The 16,024-nt window shown below is 37.0% G+C and overlaps 1 protein-coding gene across 1 annotated transcript; it reads right to left on the bottom strand.

The window, feature by feature from the left end:
* Positions 1–2,408: 2,408 nt before the first annotated feature.
* LOC104587972 (large ribosomal subunit protein uL18c-like) lies at positions 2,409–15,788 on the bottom strand. The gene is made up of 3 exons (XM_010245754.3): positions 15,511–15,788; positions 4,855–5,016; positions 2,409–2,873 (listed from the first exon to the last, which is right to left on the bottom strand). The coding sequence occupies exons 1-3, from the start codon at positions 15,676–15,678 to the stop codon at positions 2,724–2,726; spliced, it is 480 nt and encodes a 159-aa protein (XP_010244056.1). The 5' UTR covers positions 15,679–15,788; the 3' UTR covers positions 2,409–2,723.
* Between the last annotated feature and the right edge of the window lie 236 nt (positions 15,789–16,024).

The following is a 16,024-nucleotide window of genomic DNA, read 5'->3' as shown; positions in this document are numbered from 1 at the left end:
CAATTGGATCTTTGTCACAAAATGTTGATTCATAGTGAAGGACAATTAAATGTGTGTCATAAAGATAAAATCACAAGATCTTCATTAAGGGCATTTTTTGTAAGCATTGTTTAAATGTTATAAGTTTAAAATAACCCAATAAATTGGTCATTTGAATTGTTGAATTGATATATTCGAATAATGGGTTATAGGTTATATATTTAGACATTTGAAAATAATACTTTAGTGAAATTCGATTTAAATCCTAACTAGGGATGATCCTAGATTGATTTTTTATAGACCAATAGACTTTAGTGCTACTTAGGCTCAATGGATCCTTATGATGCTCGAACTGCTCCAGTTCCTTGCTACCTGACAGTTCGGATGCATGACAGATGAGGTTGGTAGGTCAAATCTACAAGAAAAGGAAGATCAGAGGTACTGAAGGGATTGACCTGGATTAGGCACTCTGATGATTAATTTAGTTGAGTTGGTAATTAGAAAGTAAAAGCTAGAGATGACAAGGAATCAAAGAGAGTGTTTTCGTAGTATTACGTAGACCTTGTGAGCGAATGGAACTGCCATCATATAGACATCAAGGCCCTGAGTGGTGTGACCACCATATTCGAAAGCGATCAAACATATCTTCCCAAGGATTATGGAGCATGTTTCCCACTATGGCAATAAGCCTCATTCAGTTCCTTGCAAAGTGGACGGAGCCGAGGCTTAACGTTACTAGGTGAGCAACATGCCGCTAAGTGTTAGACAATGTATGCCCTTAGCTCTAATTAGCATGATGTACATTATGACATTTATTGTAAATGAATAAAATACATATTTGATTCATGTTATTATGGTGTGTTTTTGTGTAATACCCTTAAACTGTACACATATGAGACTCGTGTTAGTTTAGAATCTTCACAACCGTTGGATAGATAAAGGGAGATTTATCCTGTCAAAGCTGACACTGATGTACCACCAAGTTGGTTGGGGTGATTTGTCTCAACTGTCAGGATGAGACCTGAGGTACTTGCAGTGTGGGTTTTCTTGAAACCCTAAACCGGACCAAAATTCCAGTATTGCCTTAGACTTTGGATATATATAGGCAAAACTGAAATGTTACACCTGACCCATAGACTCGATTATGATACTGCACTAAGTGTCGGATTGGGTTGTCTTTGATATGTCAATCAGTGAGATCCTTAGAAGGGGTCAAAACCTGGATATGTTGTTATAGTCCGAGAATTCATTTGAGTGGGTGATCATAGTGACAGGATCAACCCATTTGTCGGACAAAGTGAATGATCGAGGATGCACTACCTGATGAAAACCTTGAAAACCTAAACTGTCGGTAATTGATTTCAACCGTTGAAATTTATTTTGCAAAATATATTTATATAGATATATATATATATATATATATATATTATATATATATATTATGGCTTCAAAATGTTTTAATTTCTGGTATCCATGTGAATAGAGAGTATAACACAACACTTTATAACCGAGGAAGATGTCATCTTTTGTCGGGCAGTGTTTTATCATTATGAAATGAGAGGTTAAGTGTAAGACCATTGAGAATTATACCTGATGGGCTAATGAAGATCAATTAGCATGTATGAGTTGATCTTCAACCAATGAACATGAAAACAAAGTCTAAACCCTCCAGTCTGAACTGCCAAAGCCTCTACGTCTTCATATCAAGGACCCAATCATTACAAAAGAGAGATCTAGGTCACAAAAATAAGGAAGAAATATGTTTTGGTTTGGCCCATCTGTACCAGGCCTACAAGGAATCAAATAAATAGGAGAAAGAAGATGGTAGAGTAGAAAGATTGGCTGATCAAATCTATGATAGATTATGCTCTGATATCATGTTTTCATCATGGGTCAAGATCAATGAGTGAAGGGGGAGGAGAGAAGAAGAAAAAGAAACCGAGATTTGGAGGTGGAGTCAGGGTAGCATGTGGTGATTTGGATGCTTCTTTTATGCCAAAACTTAGATCTTCTAAATCATCCAATCTAGCTATTACTGATGACTATAATCATTCAGAAAGGGCAAAATTGGCTTAAGAGATACTTAGTTGGACAATATAAAGGACAAATGCAAGATAAAACACAGATGCATAGCACGTATAGGTAGTAAAGAGGATACCTTGCCTCCATCACATTCTGATACTATCTCTAGTTACTAAAGTGTACCATGTTCATATCTAAACCAATGAAATATTCTGATCAAAATGATTAATACCGAGTCCCATGTATCTCCTTATCCTGAAAGGGTCATCAGCACAGAAAATTCATATACATAATTATCAACACCGAAGATAGGATACAACAATGACAAGCTTTTGAGCTTTGATGCCGACATTTATGGACATCTTTTTGAGTTCCCATAAAATATTGGAAGAGTTTGGGAGTTTGGGTAGCCATGGTAAATTGGTAATAAGACAATACTATTACCACTTTTAGAAGTATTCTGAAAAATGAAACTTTGGTTATGCCTTACATGTAAACAAACAAAATATGGAAATAGTTCCTATATCCTACACTGAAGTAACTGGATAGGATAGGTCTCATTCCCATTTAATTCTTTCATCAATCACATGTGACTAAGAAGACCAAGAAAATTTTCGTTCACATCTAATTAGTCCATCATGTGTGACCAAGAAGACCAAAAAAGAGTAAAAAATAAAACAATGTTGAGTGCTTGGAGAAACAGAAAAAGTAACTACCAAGTTTCAGAATTGAAGACCATGTTCCCTCGCAGCATTAGCAAGGGCTTCAACACGCCCATGGTAAGGGTAACCACCCCGGTCAAATGCTACCTTTTTGATTCCTTTCTCCAAACAGTTCTTAGCAATGATTTCACCAATCCTCTTTGCCACTTCCTGGTCAAAACAATTGTTAAAAAAAAAAAAAAAAAAGCTTTGCAGTCATACTCATCCATATTCAAAACACCAAGAAAGAGTGTTTCTACAAAGAAAATAAAATCCTAAAAATTTTTCCATACAAAAATATGACAGAAAACTTTCCGAAGAAATGCAGCTAACTGGTAAATTACAGCATACATCTATCAATGGTATTAAGGCACCAATGAAGGAAAAACACAATTAACATCAAATAGAATAACATTTCTAGTATACCCTATAGATATGAAAATCCAACAATCATGAATAAATTAAACAAAACCAACTAACCAAATTATTCAGATATTGCTTGCCTAGCCCATGGTTATTTGCGAATTTATTACCCTTACAATCAATGTTTGTCAGATCAAGACTGGCCTTGTTGAACCATGACCAAGTAATTAGGGATGTTAATGGACTGGATTTGTACAAGTTATGCTAACTTGAACCAAATTGATCTAAGGACCCACTCTGCCCCATTAATAGAGCAAAGAAGGGTGGTCAAGGCCCAAAGCTGAGCAAGATGAAATACTCTGCCCCATTAAGCAACTCAAAGCCTTCTTAGCATCAGAATTTCAAAATCAAATCTTTGGGAGATTTTAGATATTTTTTGGGTATTGAGGTGGCAAAGTCCAAGAAGGGTACATTTATTTCCTAGAGAAATATACTCTTGATTTTCTTGAAAAATCAGGGAAAATGGGTGTTGAGCCTTCAAATACTCCAAATGATCCTAATCACCATCACAAGTGTTTTATAGTCTAATATTTTCTACTATGGTATCATCGATAACTGGGTTAACCAGATGATTGGTCCTTTGACCCATAACCTGTGATGCCTAAATATAAGTAGAAATACAGGTAAGGATACAAGAAATGTGGATATGACTACTTTTCCTAAAATCCCAGACATGGATAGGGGTAAGGGTATTTCACTTAACCTGATTATATCATGCTTTCAAATGCAACTTTTGAAGATAGCTGTCATTTCTCAATACTTGTATCTTGACAAATCCAATTAAACCTCTAACATGAACAAATCTTTAACAGTATATTTTGTACAAAACTGCAAACATAACATTTTGCATATATAAAAAGTATTGATGCTATAAAGTGTACTCTAGAAGTGTCCATAGACTCCATACATTATCTAGAGCAATATTAGGCATGTATCAAATCTAACACAGGTATGCCAAGAACAGTCATGGTTTAAAATATCAATAAATTTCTTAATATTTCCATGACACATTTTCTTCTCCATAGACGAAATATTACTAGAATTAACATACTCCCTAATGAAAACTATTGGTACTATGTAGAGTAAATAAGATAGTATTATAAAATGATTCATTGGCAAGAATATCATAGATATGTGGAGTAGCAGTGTTATAGAACACCTATTGGCATGATGACCAACTTGAACCAGCATAAAATCCTCTGTGGATGTGATATTAAATATTAGTTTTGTTTGTATAATAGATTATTTGGTTAACCTATTAGAAAATTGGTACTTTCTGTGATTTTAAATTTTGCTTGGACTATTTTTTATAATAGAAAATAGTTTTTGCTTGACTTACCTCATCATGTAATTTTAACTCTTATTCTCATAGAGCTTACAGGACAACCTTGCAGTGTATCATTTTGCCTATTAGCTTTTATCCTTGGCTTTATTTGACAGTTTCTAACAAGATAATAATTTAAAAGGGTGTACCTATGCTTTTTTATTATTTCATCAAATATCATTATAGCTTTCCACATATTTTACAGTATATTTTTACAATATTTCTGACATTTCCAACATGTTTCCTATATTTGGATGACAGGTATTACCACTGACACTGATATTTTAAACTTTGAGCATTGGTATCCAGGTATCTGTGACAAATTGTCCTTTATGCATTGATGAGCAATTCAGCTCTAACAACATTTCTTACAATGATTTTCCTTTCAAAAGTTTGTGAGCTTACAACTGTAGGTCCAGAAGAATAATCAAATTCTTCAGATATGGGTTTCTGCATTGTTGAAGCTGAAGCAAGGGTGTGCATCTTAGTGTCATCGATCACCTGGACATAGATATGCTTGTTGGAGCGAAAGACAGACAACCTTGGCCTTTCTGGTGTCCCTTCAACCTGTGAAAACAAGAAAAGACAGTTGCATCATGAATTATACAGATCAAAGAAAATGCCAATCAGTTTTTTTTTTCCTTTCCCAAAAATACCAATCAGTTAATGATAAAAAATAATATGAAAAAAGAATTACTTAAAAATACAGATACTACAACCCAATCTATGTTTGTATAAGCTTCCACTTCTAGATTACCGTGCTTTTTAAACAACAACCCAGCCCTTGAAGTATGATACTTTAGGGAAATGCATAAACTGGCTCAAGACCCCCACGGCATAGGCAACATCAAGACGTGTCATTGATGAGTACAACAGTATTCCCACCAACCTTTGTAACTGTTTAACATCCTTCAAAGTTTCACCATCACAATCACCCAATCTGTGATTCACATCAATAGGGGTATCAATTGGTTTTGCACCTAGCTTGCTTCTGTCCTACAAGAGATCTAGGATACATTTCCTTTGAGACATGAAGATACCCTTTTGAGAACGGGCAACCTCGATATACCATAGGAGTCCTAGATCCTTTACTTCAAATTGGGTAACCAAAAACTCCTTCAAATTCTGTATCTTATAGCTCCAGTCACCTATGATGATAATGTCATCTACATTAACAATCAACACTACAACCTTTCCTTGACCTCTCTTGATAAAGAGGGTATGATCAGACTGGCATTTCCTGAACTGCCATATGGAACCTATTAAACCAGTCTCTAGGGGATTGTTTCAACCCATACCGATATTTATTCAGTCTACATACCTTGTCCTCACTAGCTTTGGCACGAAAGCCAGGTGGCTGAACCATATACACTTATTCCTCCAGGTCACCATTTAGGAAAGCATTTTTTAATGTCAAGCTAATGCAACTCCCAATAAAAGTTAGCAACTAAAGATAGAAGAATACGAATAGAGTTCATCTCTGCTACTGGGGCAAAGGTCTTCACATAATCAAAGCCATATACCTGAGTGTAGCCTTTTTCCACCAACCTCGCCTTATACCTTTCTATTGTCCCACCCACCTTATGCTTCACTAAGAGCAACCATTTACACCCTACTGGATCTTTCCCCTTTGGAAGATCCACCAACTCCTAAGTATTATTCCTATGGAGGGCACTAATTTCCTCTTCATAGAATTTGTCCATTCACGGTATGTCAAGGCCTTTGCAACACTTTTGGGGATGGGGATACTATCAATGGCAGACAAAAAGGCAAAGTAAGAAGGAAAAACATGATCATAGATACATAGTGGGTAATGGGTTGTTTAGTACTACATGACTGGACACCCTTTCCATGAGCAATGGGGATATCAAGATCATCCACATGGTCATCAACAAAAATAGGAACACAAGAGTCAATAGAAATAAGAGTGCCTGGTTGTGGACTTACCTCCTAGGAGTTTGATGGTGTTAGTTGCACAGTATCTAGGAGCTCCACATCCTTAGAACTCTAATGATCTCTACGGTGCTTACGTAGAAAAACACGGAAAGGTGCAGGGTCCAAGATTTAAGGAAGATGAATCGATTGAACTTGATTCTCCTCTACACAACTCTCCCCCTAAGAAGCAAGATAAAAATGCTCAAACTCGAAACCCAATCCTGCCCAAGATGCACCCCTAACCCAAATAGCCCTGATATCTTCAATTCTTTCCTCTTAAGCAAGGAGAAACATTATTCTTCGAAAAGGAAATTTTGATTTTATATAATATTCTAACCATTATTGAATTCCAAGTCTCCTCCTTCCCTTTTCTTGAAGTAAGTATCCCACTTACAATAGAGTTACACTTCTTCTCAGCAATGGCCTTTTTTATGGTTAACTGATAGTTCTATTAGAACGTTTTACAGTGACAGTACACCCAATTCAGTTGTTGACCTCAATTAGTGCTACCAAAATGCAAAATACAAGTAGCAAAAAAGTGTTACAATTACATCACTTGATCCAATACAAACTGTCCCTTGGGGCCCCTTGTTTTGCCAAACCATCAGCCAACCCATTTGCTGATCTTGGAATCCACAAAATACTTGCTCTCAGCTCACAAATAATGTTTTCTTATCTCTCTTACGGTATATCTATACTTCCAAGGAGGCTCTCGGTTTTCCCTTATCCATCCAATTACCACTTTATAGTCCCCTTCAATAGATATGTTTCTTTTGGAGATCATTACTGATAGGAGGCTATTTATGTCAGGCATTTTCCCCTCCAATTGTAGGTTGGGTTATCCCATTTACATGAAAAGGAATTAATTACCCATGATCCAAGACTTCCTTAGTTGTAGGTGATGATTCTTAGAAATATAAACCATTTCCTTTTTGAAGAACCTGTTGTGGATCCTAAAAAGGATGGAAACTATATGAAAGGAGTGGATTACTTCAAGGATCATTACAATTACAGAATTACTAAACTAGGATCTAAAGTTTAGGAACTTACCATACTTGTAAGTTAATAGATGACCATTTCATCTATCCATGGATCTTTTATGGTTTTTTAAATGACAGAATTTTACATGGAAATTCTCAGATGATCAAATAGCAAGGATACTTAATAGGCTTCCAGATCATGAGAACAAAAGGCCATTGCCAACAAATTTATGGTAGGATCTTATGAATGAAGAAGGTAACTCATGAATTCATCGATCTGTATTTGATAACTGCAACTTATAATTCCAATATACATAGAATTTCAACCTGCCACTGAATGAACCCTATCTCATAAGATAGCCTATGAATTATTGGATCAAGCTCTGAGCTTAAAGAACTTTTGCACTTCTGTTTTTGTTAAAGTTGTTTTCTCACTATTTTATCTATTAAATATACTGAAATATTGACTCAGTCATGTAATTTCAATTCACAACGTGAGTGGAATAGTGGAAGTTTGTGGATCTACATTTCAATATATGCTTATTTGCCATGCAGCTCAGCACTAACCTGAAACAGTTAGCCAGGCTTCTAGCTTGACCACCTAATTCTCCCTTGTTAAGAAAATGGTGACTTATTGATAACAAGTTAACTTTCTTTAGACAATTTTTTGTTTTCTTTCACTTATTTTCATTCTATAGGAGCTGCTAAGACTACTTGCTCTGTCTGAGCCTTGATTTTATTTTATTTTCTTCTAAATCTGTAGGGAAAAAATATATATACACCATTCCCAACTTCCAATTCCATTTGGTAGATTTAGCCCACTTGATCTTGAAAAAGAAAAGACCAATTTCCCATCCCATATCTGAGTTGTTTTTTTCTTTTGTAATAAAATAAAATTTATTAAAAGGAAAAAAGAAATTACAGAGGAGAGTGAACAGAAGTCACTTGAGAGAGAGAGAGAAAGAAACACAAGACTTCAAGCTCCACACAGGCACTCCAAGCCAACCTAGCATCATAAAAACCATCAAAAACCAGAAAAACACAAATCTTTGCAATACAAACCCTATAGCAACAAAAGACCCCAAAAAATAGCCCAATCAACAAAACTCAAAAACAAAGCCGACAAAGACATAACCACAACAAACCCCACTCGCAAACATCTTACTTGACAACAACAAAACCACAAAACATCCTCAAATGCAACAGCCTTTGATTCGCTAAAACACTAAAATCTTCTTGAGGCTTTCTTTATCTTCAACACCTTGTTTGGTCTAATCCCAAAAGGACTCCCTTTTAGTCTAGAGAAAGCATTTGAAACCAAGACATCTCTATGTTTTCTTTGTTGTTTAAGTCTTCTATTTGTTGCACCAAACTGCCTGGATTCCAATGCACACGAAGGATTCTCATTAATCCTTTCCAGTTCCAGAACAGTATTCTCAAAAAATTGGGCATTAACCATTACTGTAGATTTTTCATTACCTTCTTCTAGTCTAATTGTACTCAAGTCATTATAACTCTCATCAGCCAAAGGTGGATGCACTTGAGAATCTCCCACATTCTCCCTTACAGGCATATCGTAGCATTCCTCAAGTTCTTGAAACAACTTCCTCGAAAAGGGTTCACCTCCCAACACAAGCAAACCCATCGCTTTAGCTACCTCTGTTGCCGCATTAACCAAGTTGTTCAAGTCAAAGGCCTTGTCAATACAGTGCGATTCATCAATAAGAACTTCCTCCTCAGATGACTCACTTAAACTCTCAGTTCATCAGAAGAACCATCACCTTTCCTAGGTTTTTTCTTCCTCTATTAAAGGTTCTGTTTGATAAGATCTCTTCCTTAAATGCACCTTAGAAGAAGAGTCAGCCAACAAATTCCCTTTATTTCTTCTCCTTTCTTTATCTCCACCCCCTTCTATAGGTTTAGAATCAAACATAAAAAGGTGGAGCCCCTCTTCTAATTTTTCCTCTGTCCTTTCTGAGCTTGAAAAGTGGAGCCCCTCTTCTTTTCTTCCCTGACCACCTTCAGGACTGAAAACTATGAGCCAACTTCTTTCGCTGTTTAATCTTGAAACTATTCCCCTTATCAAACTCAGAAAACAAAGATGAATCACTGAAGCCTGCCTCCATCGTAGAGCACTTGTACTCTGAGGTACAATGGCTGAAGGAAATGTCATCAATAAGTTCTTTCTCCACCCCTAAAAATAAAATCGAAACTTCCTCAAACTTCTTCTTAACTTGTGATAAAGCACTTGTAATCACCTTTTCCGAATACCTTTGTTGTCTTCCCTTGAAATCTTCTCAATCTTCCTTCAGTAGCCTTTGTGGATTCTAATACTTTACTTTTTTTTTATTCTTTTGATAAAAACAAGAAAATGAGCTAAACACAGCGGGGGGTAGCACTTCCCCAAATGCCATCACAAGATATAGCCTTTAAGGAATTGGGCAACGAAGGATAAGATACATGATTGAAATGAGCACAGTTTGCAAGCCAATCAGCAACACAGTTCCCTTCCTGATAGGTGTGATCATACTCGACATCGCCGTCCATCCTCTTGATCAAAGACCTGCAACCTTCGATGATCATTCTAAAACTTTAACTCGAAGAGTTCCTATTTAATAAAGGAAGAAGATTGGACCCTTATAGGGCCGAACCAACCAAAGACTTGTTTGGCCCAATGTTTTAAAACGCGGAAGCATGATGCGAGGCTTTCCACTACCCTAGAGGCGTGGGGCGTAGTTCAGAATGCAAAAGGCGTAAACCTCCCAAACACAAGGAGGTGTAAGCCTCCTTAAGAGGAGGGGGGGTTAGGAGGATGAAGAGGAAGGGGGTATCTCATTTTTTCTTTATTTTTAATAAAAATCTTTTATATTAAGAAGAATAAAGATGCATAACATTAGTTGAAAGGGGTGGTCTTGTCAAAGCAGAGGCAAGTGAGCAAAGCTTGCTCCGCTGGAGTGGAGCAAGACCCCCCTAACTCAAAAAACCAAATTGGGCTGCATCGAAAAGGGAGGGTGGGGGGGTCTGGGGGGCAAAGCCCCCCAGCCGAACGGGCAGGGGGCAAACTACTTTCTTTCCCCTTATCTTTTCTTCCCTTCCCTTTCCTTTTCTTTTCTTTCCTTTTCTCTTTTTAGATTCTCTTTCTTTTTCTTTCCCTTCCCTTTCTTTTCCTTTCCTTTGCTTTCCTTTTTTTCTTTTTCCTTTTTTTTTGTCTTTTTATATAAGATGTGCATGAGGCGCATGAGGCGTACGCCTCTAGCACGCCTCATGAAAAAAGCGTAAGAGGCGTATGCCTCCTGCACCTGAGGCATACACCTCAGAGGTGTCAATGCCTCTGCCATACACCTCAAGGCGTTTTAGGAGCGCCTCACCTGGAGGCGCGCCTCCAGGCGTACGCCTCCCATGCCTTTTAAAACACTGGTTTGGCCTGAACCCACTTGGTCCAACATACAAAACCTTATCTTTTGGACCGGCCCCACTCAGTTCATTAATTAAATCCCCTTTCCTTTTCAATCAGGGAGCTTAGAACTTATCAAATTTACACCACAAGACCCTGACCTTGCATCTTCGAAAAACCACTTGCTCTTCTCTGCTTCCAGAACAGGGCAAACAACAAGTGGAATCCTCAAACTTCCTACTTCTAACACCTCTGTTGCCACCTTCTGGTCTTTTCTGACCACACAGCCCAGAGAACTGTCAGAGGGATGGAAGACCAGCAGATCTTTCCTTTCTTAGATAGCCCCTGTAGATGCCATTCCTCCAACAGAACTTTAGCTGAGGCTGGCATGCACCAACTTAGATTCAGAGCTTTCAAGAAGTGGGTCCAAACTGCAGAACTAAACTTGCAGTCAAGGAATAGATGCCCAGAGGATTCTACTTCCATATTGCAAAAACAGCACATCAAATCTGACATGTTAAAGCCTTTTTTCAGCAACATCTCTTTGGACAAGCACCTCTCCAAAGCTGTCACCCAAACAAAAAACTTGACTTTTGGAGAAGCCAAATTCCCCCAAATGGCCTGACTGGGAAAACGGATTTCAGACTCCCCCACTAGAAAATTGTAGAAGAATTTAACTGTAAATTTGCCAGATTTGGTCCACTTCCAAACTTTTGAATCTTGCACATGAAAATTTAGCTGCTGGTCTTATAACAGAGCAAGAAAATCTGCAACATGCTGAATTTCCCAGTCATTAAAGCTCCTCCTAAAGGGAGGAGCCCAGCACAGCCTACCTTCCTGGATCAAGAGAGAACCAGTCACTAAGGCCTCCTCATCTGAAGCCACATTATACAAGGCAGGGAACCTCTCTTTTAGAATGCTATCACCAGTCCAGTGATCCAACCAGAATCTGATTTTTCTTCCATCTCCCGCTTTAAATTTGAGACACCTGATGAATTGCCTGTACACCTTGCAGATTCCTTTCCACACCCCACAACTAGGGGTGAGCAAGAAAAACCGAATCGGACCGACGAGACCGAACCGAAAATTCAAGTTAACCGACTGGTTCGGTATTTTTGAAAAACCGAAGCTAACGGTTCGATTTCTGTTAACCAATATAAAGAACTGGTGGTTAACCTAACCAAGCTGTATATATATATATATATATATATTGTACATATATTTATGTATGTTATATATTTTATATTATCTATATATATATTATTTATAATATATAATATATTATTTATTATTTATAATTAATGTTTTATATGTATTTCTATTTTTGTATTATATATTTATTTACATTATATTTTATAAAGTCAAAAAAGTCAAAAAACCGACGAACCAAACCAATCAACTGATTAATCAATCTTCAGTTCGGTTTTGGTTACCGGTTTTCCAGAAACTGGTACTGTCGGTTCAGTTTGGAATTTAGGCCCAAGGTTCAGTTAACCAAACTGTGAGCACCCCTACCCACCCATTATTCCTTAAGCCATATTTCTCCTCAATAACCTTCCTCCAGAGCTTGTTTGGCTCAGTTGAGAATCTCCACAGCCAGCTTCCCAATAAGGCAAGGTTGGATAACTTTAAATGTTTTATTCCCAGCCCACCCTGAGATTGGGGTTTGCAGATTTGTTCCCAGCTCACCAAATGGTACTTATGGGAGTCTTTCCAGCCTTTAAGAGAAAATTTCTCATCTTTTTTTCCTATTCCTTTGCGACCTCTGAGGGAATAGGAAAGAGGCTCAAAAAATAAGTTGGAAGACTAGCTAGCACACTTTTCAAAGAAATTTTATTGTTGAAAAGCAATACATGCATCATTCAAACAAAATCAGAATTCAAAGTCAGTAAGATTCCATTGCTTGGTAAGATCTCAAAGTGGCCTAACATATCTGAATTAGCTTTCTTTCATTTTTTTCTTTTTCTTTTTTTTTTTTTTTTGGGGGGGGGGACAGAAAGATCTTAAATTTCTACTTCACTAAATCTAGAAGGAAAATATTTTGGTATATAAAATCTCCCACATGTCTTGTGAGGTCTATAGAAAGTAGAATCGAAAGATCAAATTATTTATAAGAAGAAAATGAATAAGCCCTGACTGAAATTTTACTGTATTTTTTTTTAGGTAAGGCAAGGTAAAAACTGATGTCTCATTTTCATCCATTAGAAATCTGGCTACCTCTCTTGTATTACAAGAAGTAATATATATGTATATATATAGGATAACACAAACACCATATATATATATATATATATAATATTCTCAGCAAACATAAAATCCTCATCAGACGCAGTCAAGTAACTGCTATTTCTATAAGCTATCTTAACAGGATAACACAAACGCCATCTCTATTGAATCCTTTGTGTTGTCTTTCTTTTTTTACCCCTGACATGGTATCACCTGCTTCTCTTTCCACTAAACATCTTATACTTTCAAGCCAATCTGTAGGTTAAATTTCAAATGCAGACAGTTTTGACCTTCCTTAATAATCAAAAAGCAATATATGGTTATTTATCTGTGTTGTGGGCCACCCAGAGGTTTGGTTCCACAAACTTCACTGCTTTCCATTGTCATGTGCTTCAGTGGTAATGGGGTTATCTCTTTAATCACTTCATAGCAAACATATCCTCTTCATGGTTTCTCTTTTTAACATATTTATCTAACCATAAGTGTTCTGCTTTGTATTTGTAGTTATTGCAGATACAAAGATATTCTTTATTATTAATTACGAGCTAAGCATAGATCTGAATAGCAAATCAGGTTTCAAATCAGAATAATTAACAGGTCAGACAGAGCTCTTTTCTTAATAACGGTCAGATCGAGCTCAAGAACATTGTTCTTCATGGAAATTCAAATTCTCTCCAACTTCCCCCGCATGTTCCAGAAGGGAATCCCACATTCTTGATTAAAGGCATAGTTTTCAAGGTGCCAAGCAAGGCTAGGCGACAGGGGGGCACCTTGTCGCCTAGGTGATAAACTTTTTAAAGTAAAAAACATATATCCTAGGGTAGAAAAGTATAAATTTCATGTTCAAGTTAGAAAATCAACATATTCATGAGAAGAAAAGGAAGAAAAATAAATAAATTCAAAAAATTTAAGGGCTGAACCCCTATTTTTGTTATAAGAAAATAAGAAAAGAAAAGGTGGAACAAGAAGAAGAAGAAGAAGAGAGAAATGTGTTGATTAGACAAATTTTTAAGTTCTTCCTTACTTATTGGTTCAGGTTTTGAAGTCTTTGAGTGTTCAATACAGCATTTAGCAATATTTGTGTTGATTAAACCCTAACAAATAAGAAAATAATAAAAAGAAATTAACATGTAAACACACAAAAATGAATATTTTAGTTTAATAATGTCTACTTTATAATTATAATATCAAAAAATTAAGAATATAAAAGCATTTTATAACACAATGTTCAAAATTGCTTGGCAATTAGGTGAGGCAAGCCTCTAATGGTGCCTTGTCGCCCCTAGGCGTTGCCTTGACAACTATGGTTAAAGGCAGTGGCTCTGGTAAGAGAAGCGGTCTCCCTAATTATAGTTCTCCCATTCCACTTCAGGTAATTGGTCCACCACCTATCTATAATTCAGTAAATTGTAAATTACATGGATTTCTTTTGATCATATTTAATCAGTCCGAAAGAAATGGAATTTCCATCCATTAATCTCATATGGACACTTTTCTGGAGAACGCAGAACTGTATTGAAAGGTTTTGTTTTGGACCCATGCAGGACAGGTTATGCAACACAGACACAACATAAAGATGCTGAAGTTGAGATGATTGGGACAACAAAGGACTAAGGACCCACTTGAGCATTATATTCGACGATAAGATAGTAACTCTGTAAGAATGATTATTTCACTTTGAAAGATCAGTACATATTTACTAGTTTATGACTTAATGTAAAAATGTTCATCTTAAATCTGGGTAAGGGTGAAAAAAGCAATAACCAACTTAACTAACAGGGACTTAGAAACAAACAAAGCAATGCAGATGTTCCTATGTGGATACGTGGACATTTATGCGTAAGTTGGGCATCTTCAAAACAATTTATGTATGTAAAATGGATATCTTTAATTTGAGCTAAATTATCACAATCAGTGAAACAAAAATCCCAAATGAATGGGATGGCCTGTGGTTAGCCAAAACCAGGGAATCCAAAATATTTTGATTTTGTCCGATTCCCAGGTGGTGATCATGCTTTAAGTAATGGGAGGAATGGGATTCCTCGGTCTTCTGATGTGGCTTTAGACTTTGTTAATACGGTTTGTAAACTCTTTGTAAATGCATAATTTGAACATATAAATAGGCATCACAAAAGGGGCACTCAAGCTGTAGCCTTGCAAGCTAAAGGTTTTTCAAGTGAGGAAACTTGGCTTCAAACTCCTCCTTGTTGGCTAAGGCTCTGGACTATGATGTATCATGTATCTATTTCTCTTTCTTAATGCCAATGTTTATTTATCCACCAAAAAAATGAACAAGAATCTTAGACAGAAGAAGAAGAAGAAGAAGAAGAAGAAATTAATAATTAACGAGAAGTTCATACAGCGTGAGAAACTCGAGTTGGTCCCTAAAGAAAATAAAGTAATAACCAGTTCAAATAACAAGGAATTGAAACAAATAGAGCAGTACAGACATTCTTTCTGATAAGCGGAGAATTTCGTTTAAGGTCATCGTTTATGAATAATGAGAGGAGAAATAAGAATTTATACCTTCTTTCTAATACGGGCATGTCGAGCAAGCCTGTCTTCCCTCCTGGTTGTGGCCTTTGCTTCAATAACCAGAGATGGACTTGCTTTCGCTGCTATGAATTTGGGTCCAAGAGTGAGTTGTTGTGAAGAAGCGAACGCACTGTGAAGGAAGGAAAGAGAACCAGACATGATTTCTCCTCTCTCTCTCTTTCGCTCAGAGTACACTCTCCGGTCTCGACACTCTCGCTCACTCGGCTTGCTGTACCATTTTATTATCCACCCGCCCTTATCGTTCCCCTTATCTATGTCAGAGCAACAGACTCCAAAAATGGAGGTGCGAAGTTGCCAATTGGGCAATGCGCCCCACACCGCACGGAGACTAGATCTGCTCTTCACTCTGGGCGCCTCACACCGACCTCACACGCACATCCTACCGTGTATAAGTTATAAGTTATTATTCACGAAAGATATTCCTAATGCACAGTGGATGTACCTGTGAGCACCCATGTGTGAGAAGCAGATCCCATTCCCACAG

The sequence above is a fragment of the Nelumbo nucifera genome, chromosome 1, assembly GCF_055504915.1.
Source record: "Nelumbo nucifera cultivar China Antique chromosome 1, China Antique-T2T, whole genome shotgun sequence".
In the NCBI taxonomy this organism is placed as follows: Eukaryota; Viridiplantae; Streptophyta; class Magnoliopsida; order Proteales; family Nelumbonaceae; genus Nelumbo; species Nelumbo nucifera.
Note: the sequence above shows the minus strand (reverse complement) of the source record. Positions and strands in the feature narration are given on the sequence as shown.

Coding starts and splice junctions, on each gene's coding strand:
- LOC104587972 (XM_010245754.3), bottom strand. CDS start 15,678: ATGTCTGGTTCTCTTTCCTTCCTTCACAGTGCGTTCGCTTCTTCACAA. Junction 5,017..15,510: donor ATGCCCGTATTAGAAAGAAG/GTATAAATTCTT, acceptor TTGTTTTCACAG/GTTGAAGGGACACCAGAAAG. Junction 2,874..4,854: donor ATTCTTCTGGACCTACAGTT/GTAAGCTCACAA, acceptor TGTTTTGACCAG/GAAGTGGCAAAGAGGATTGG.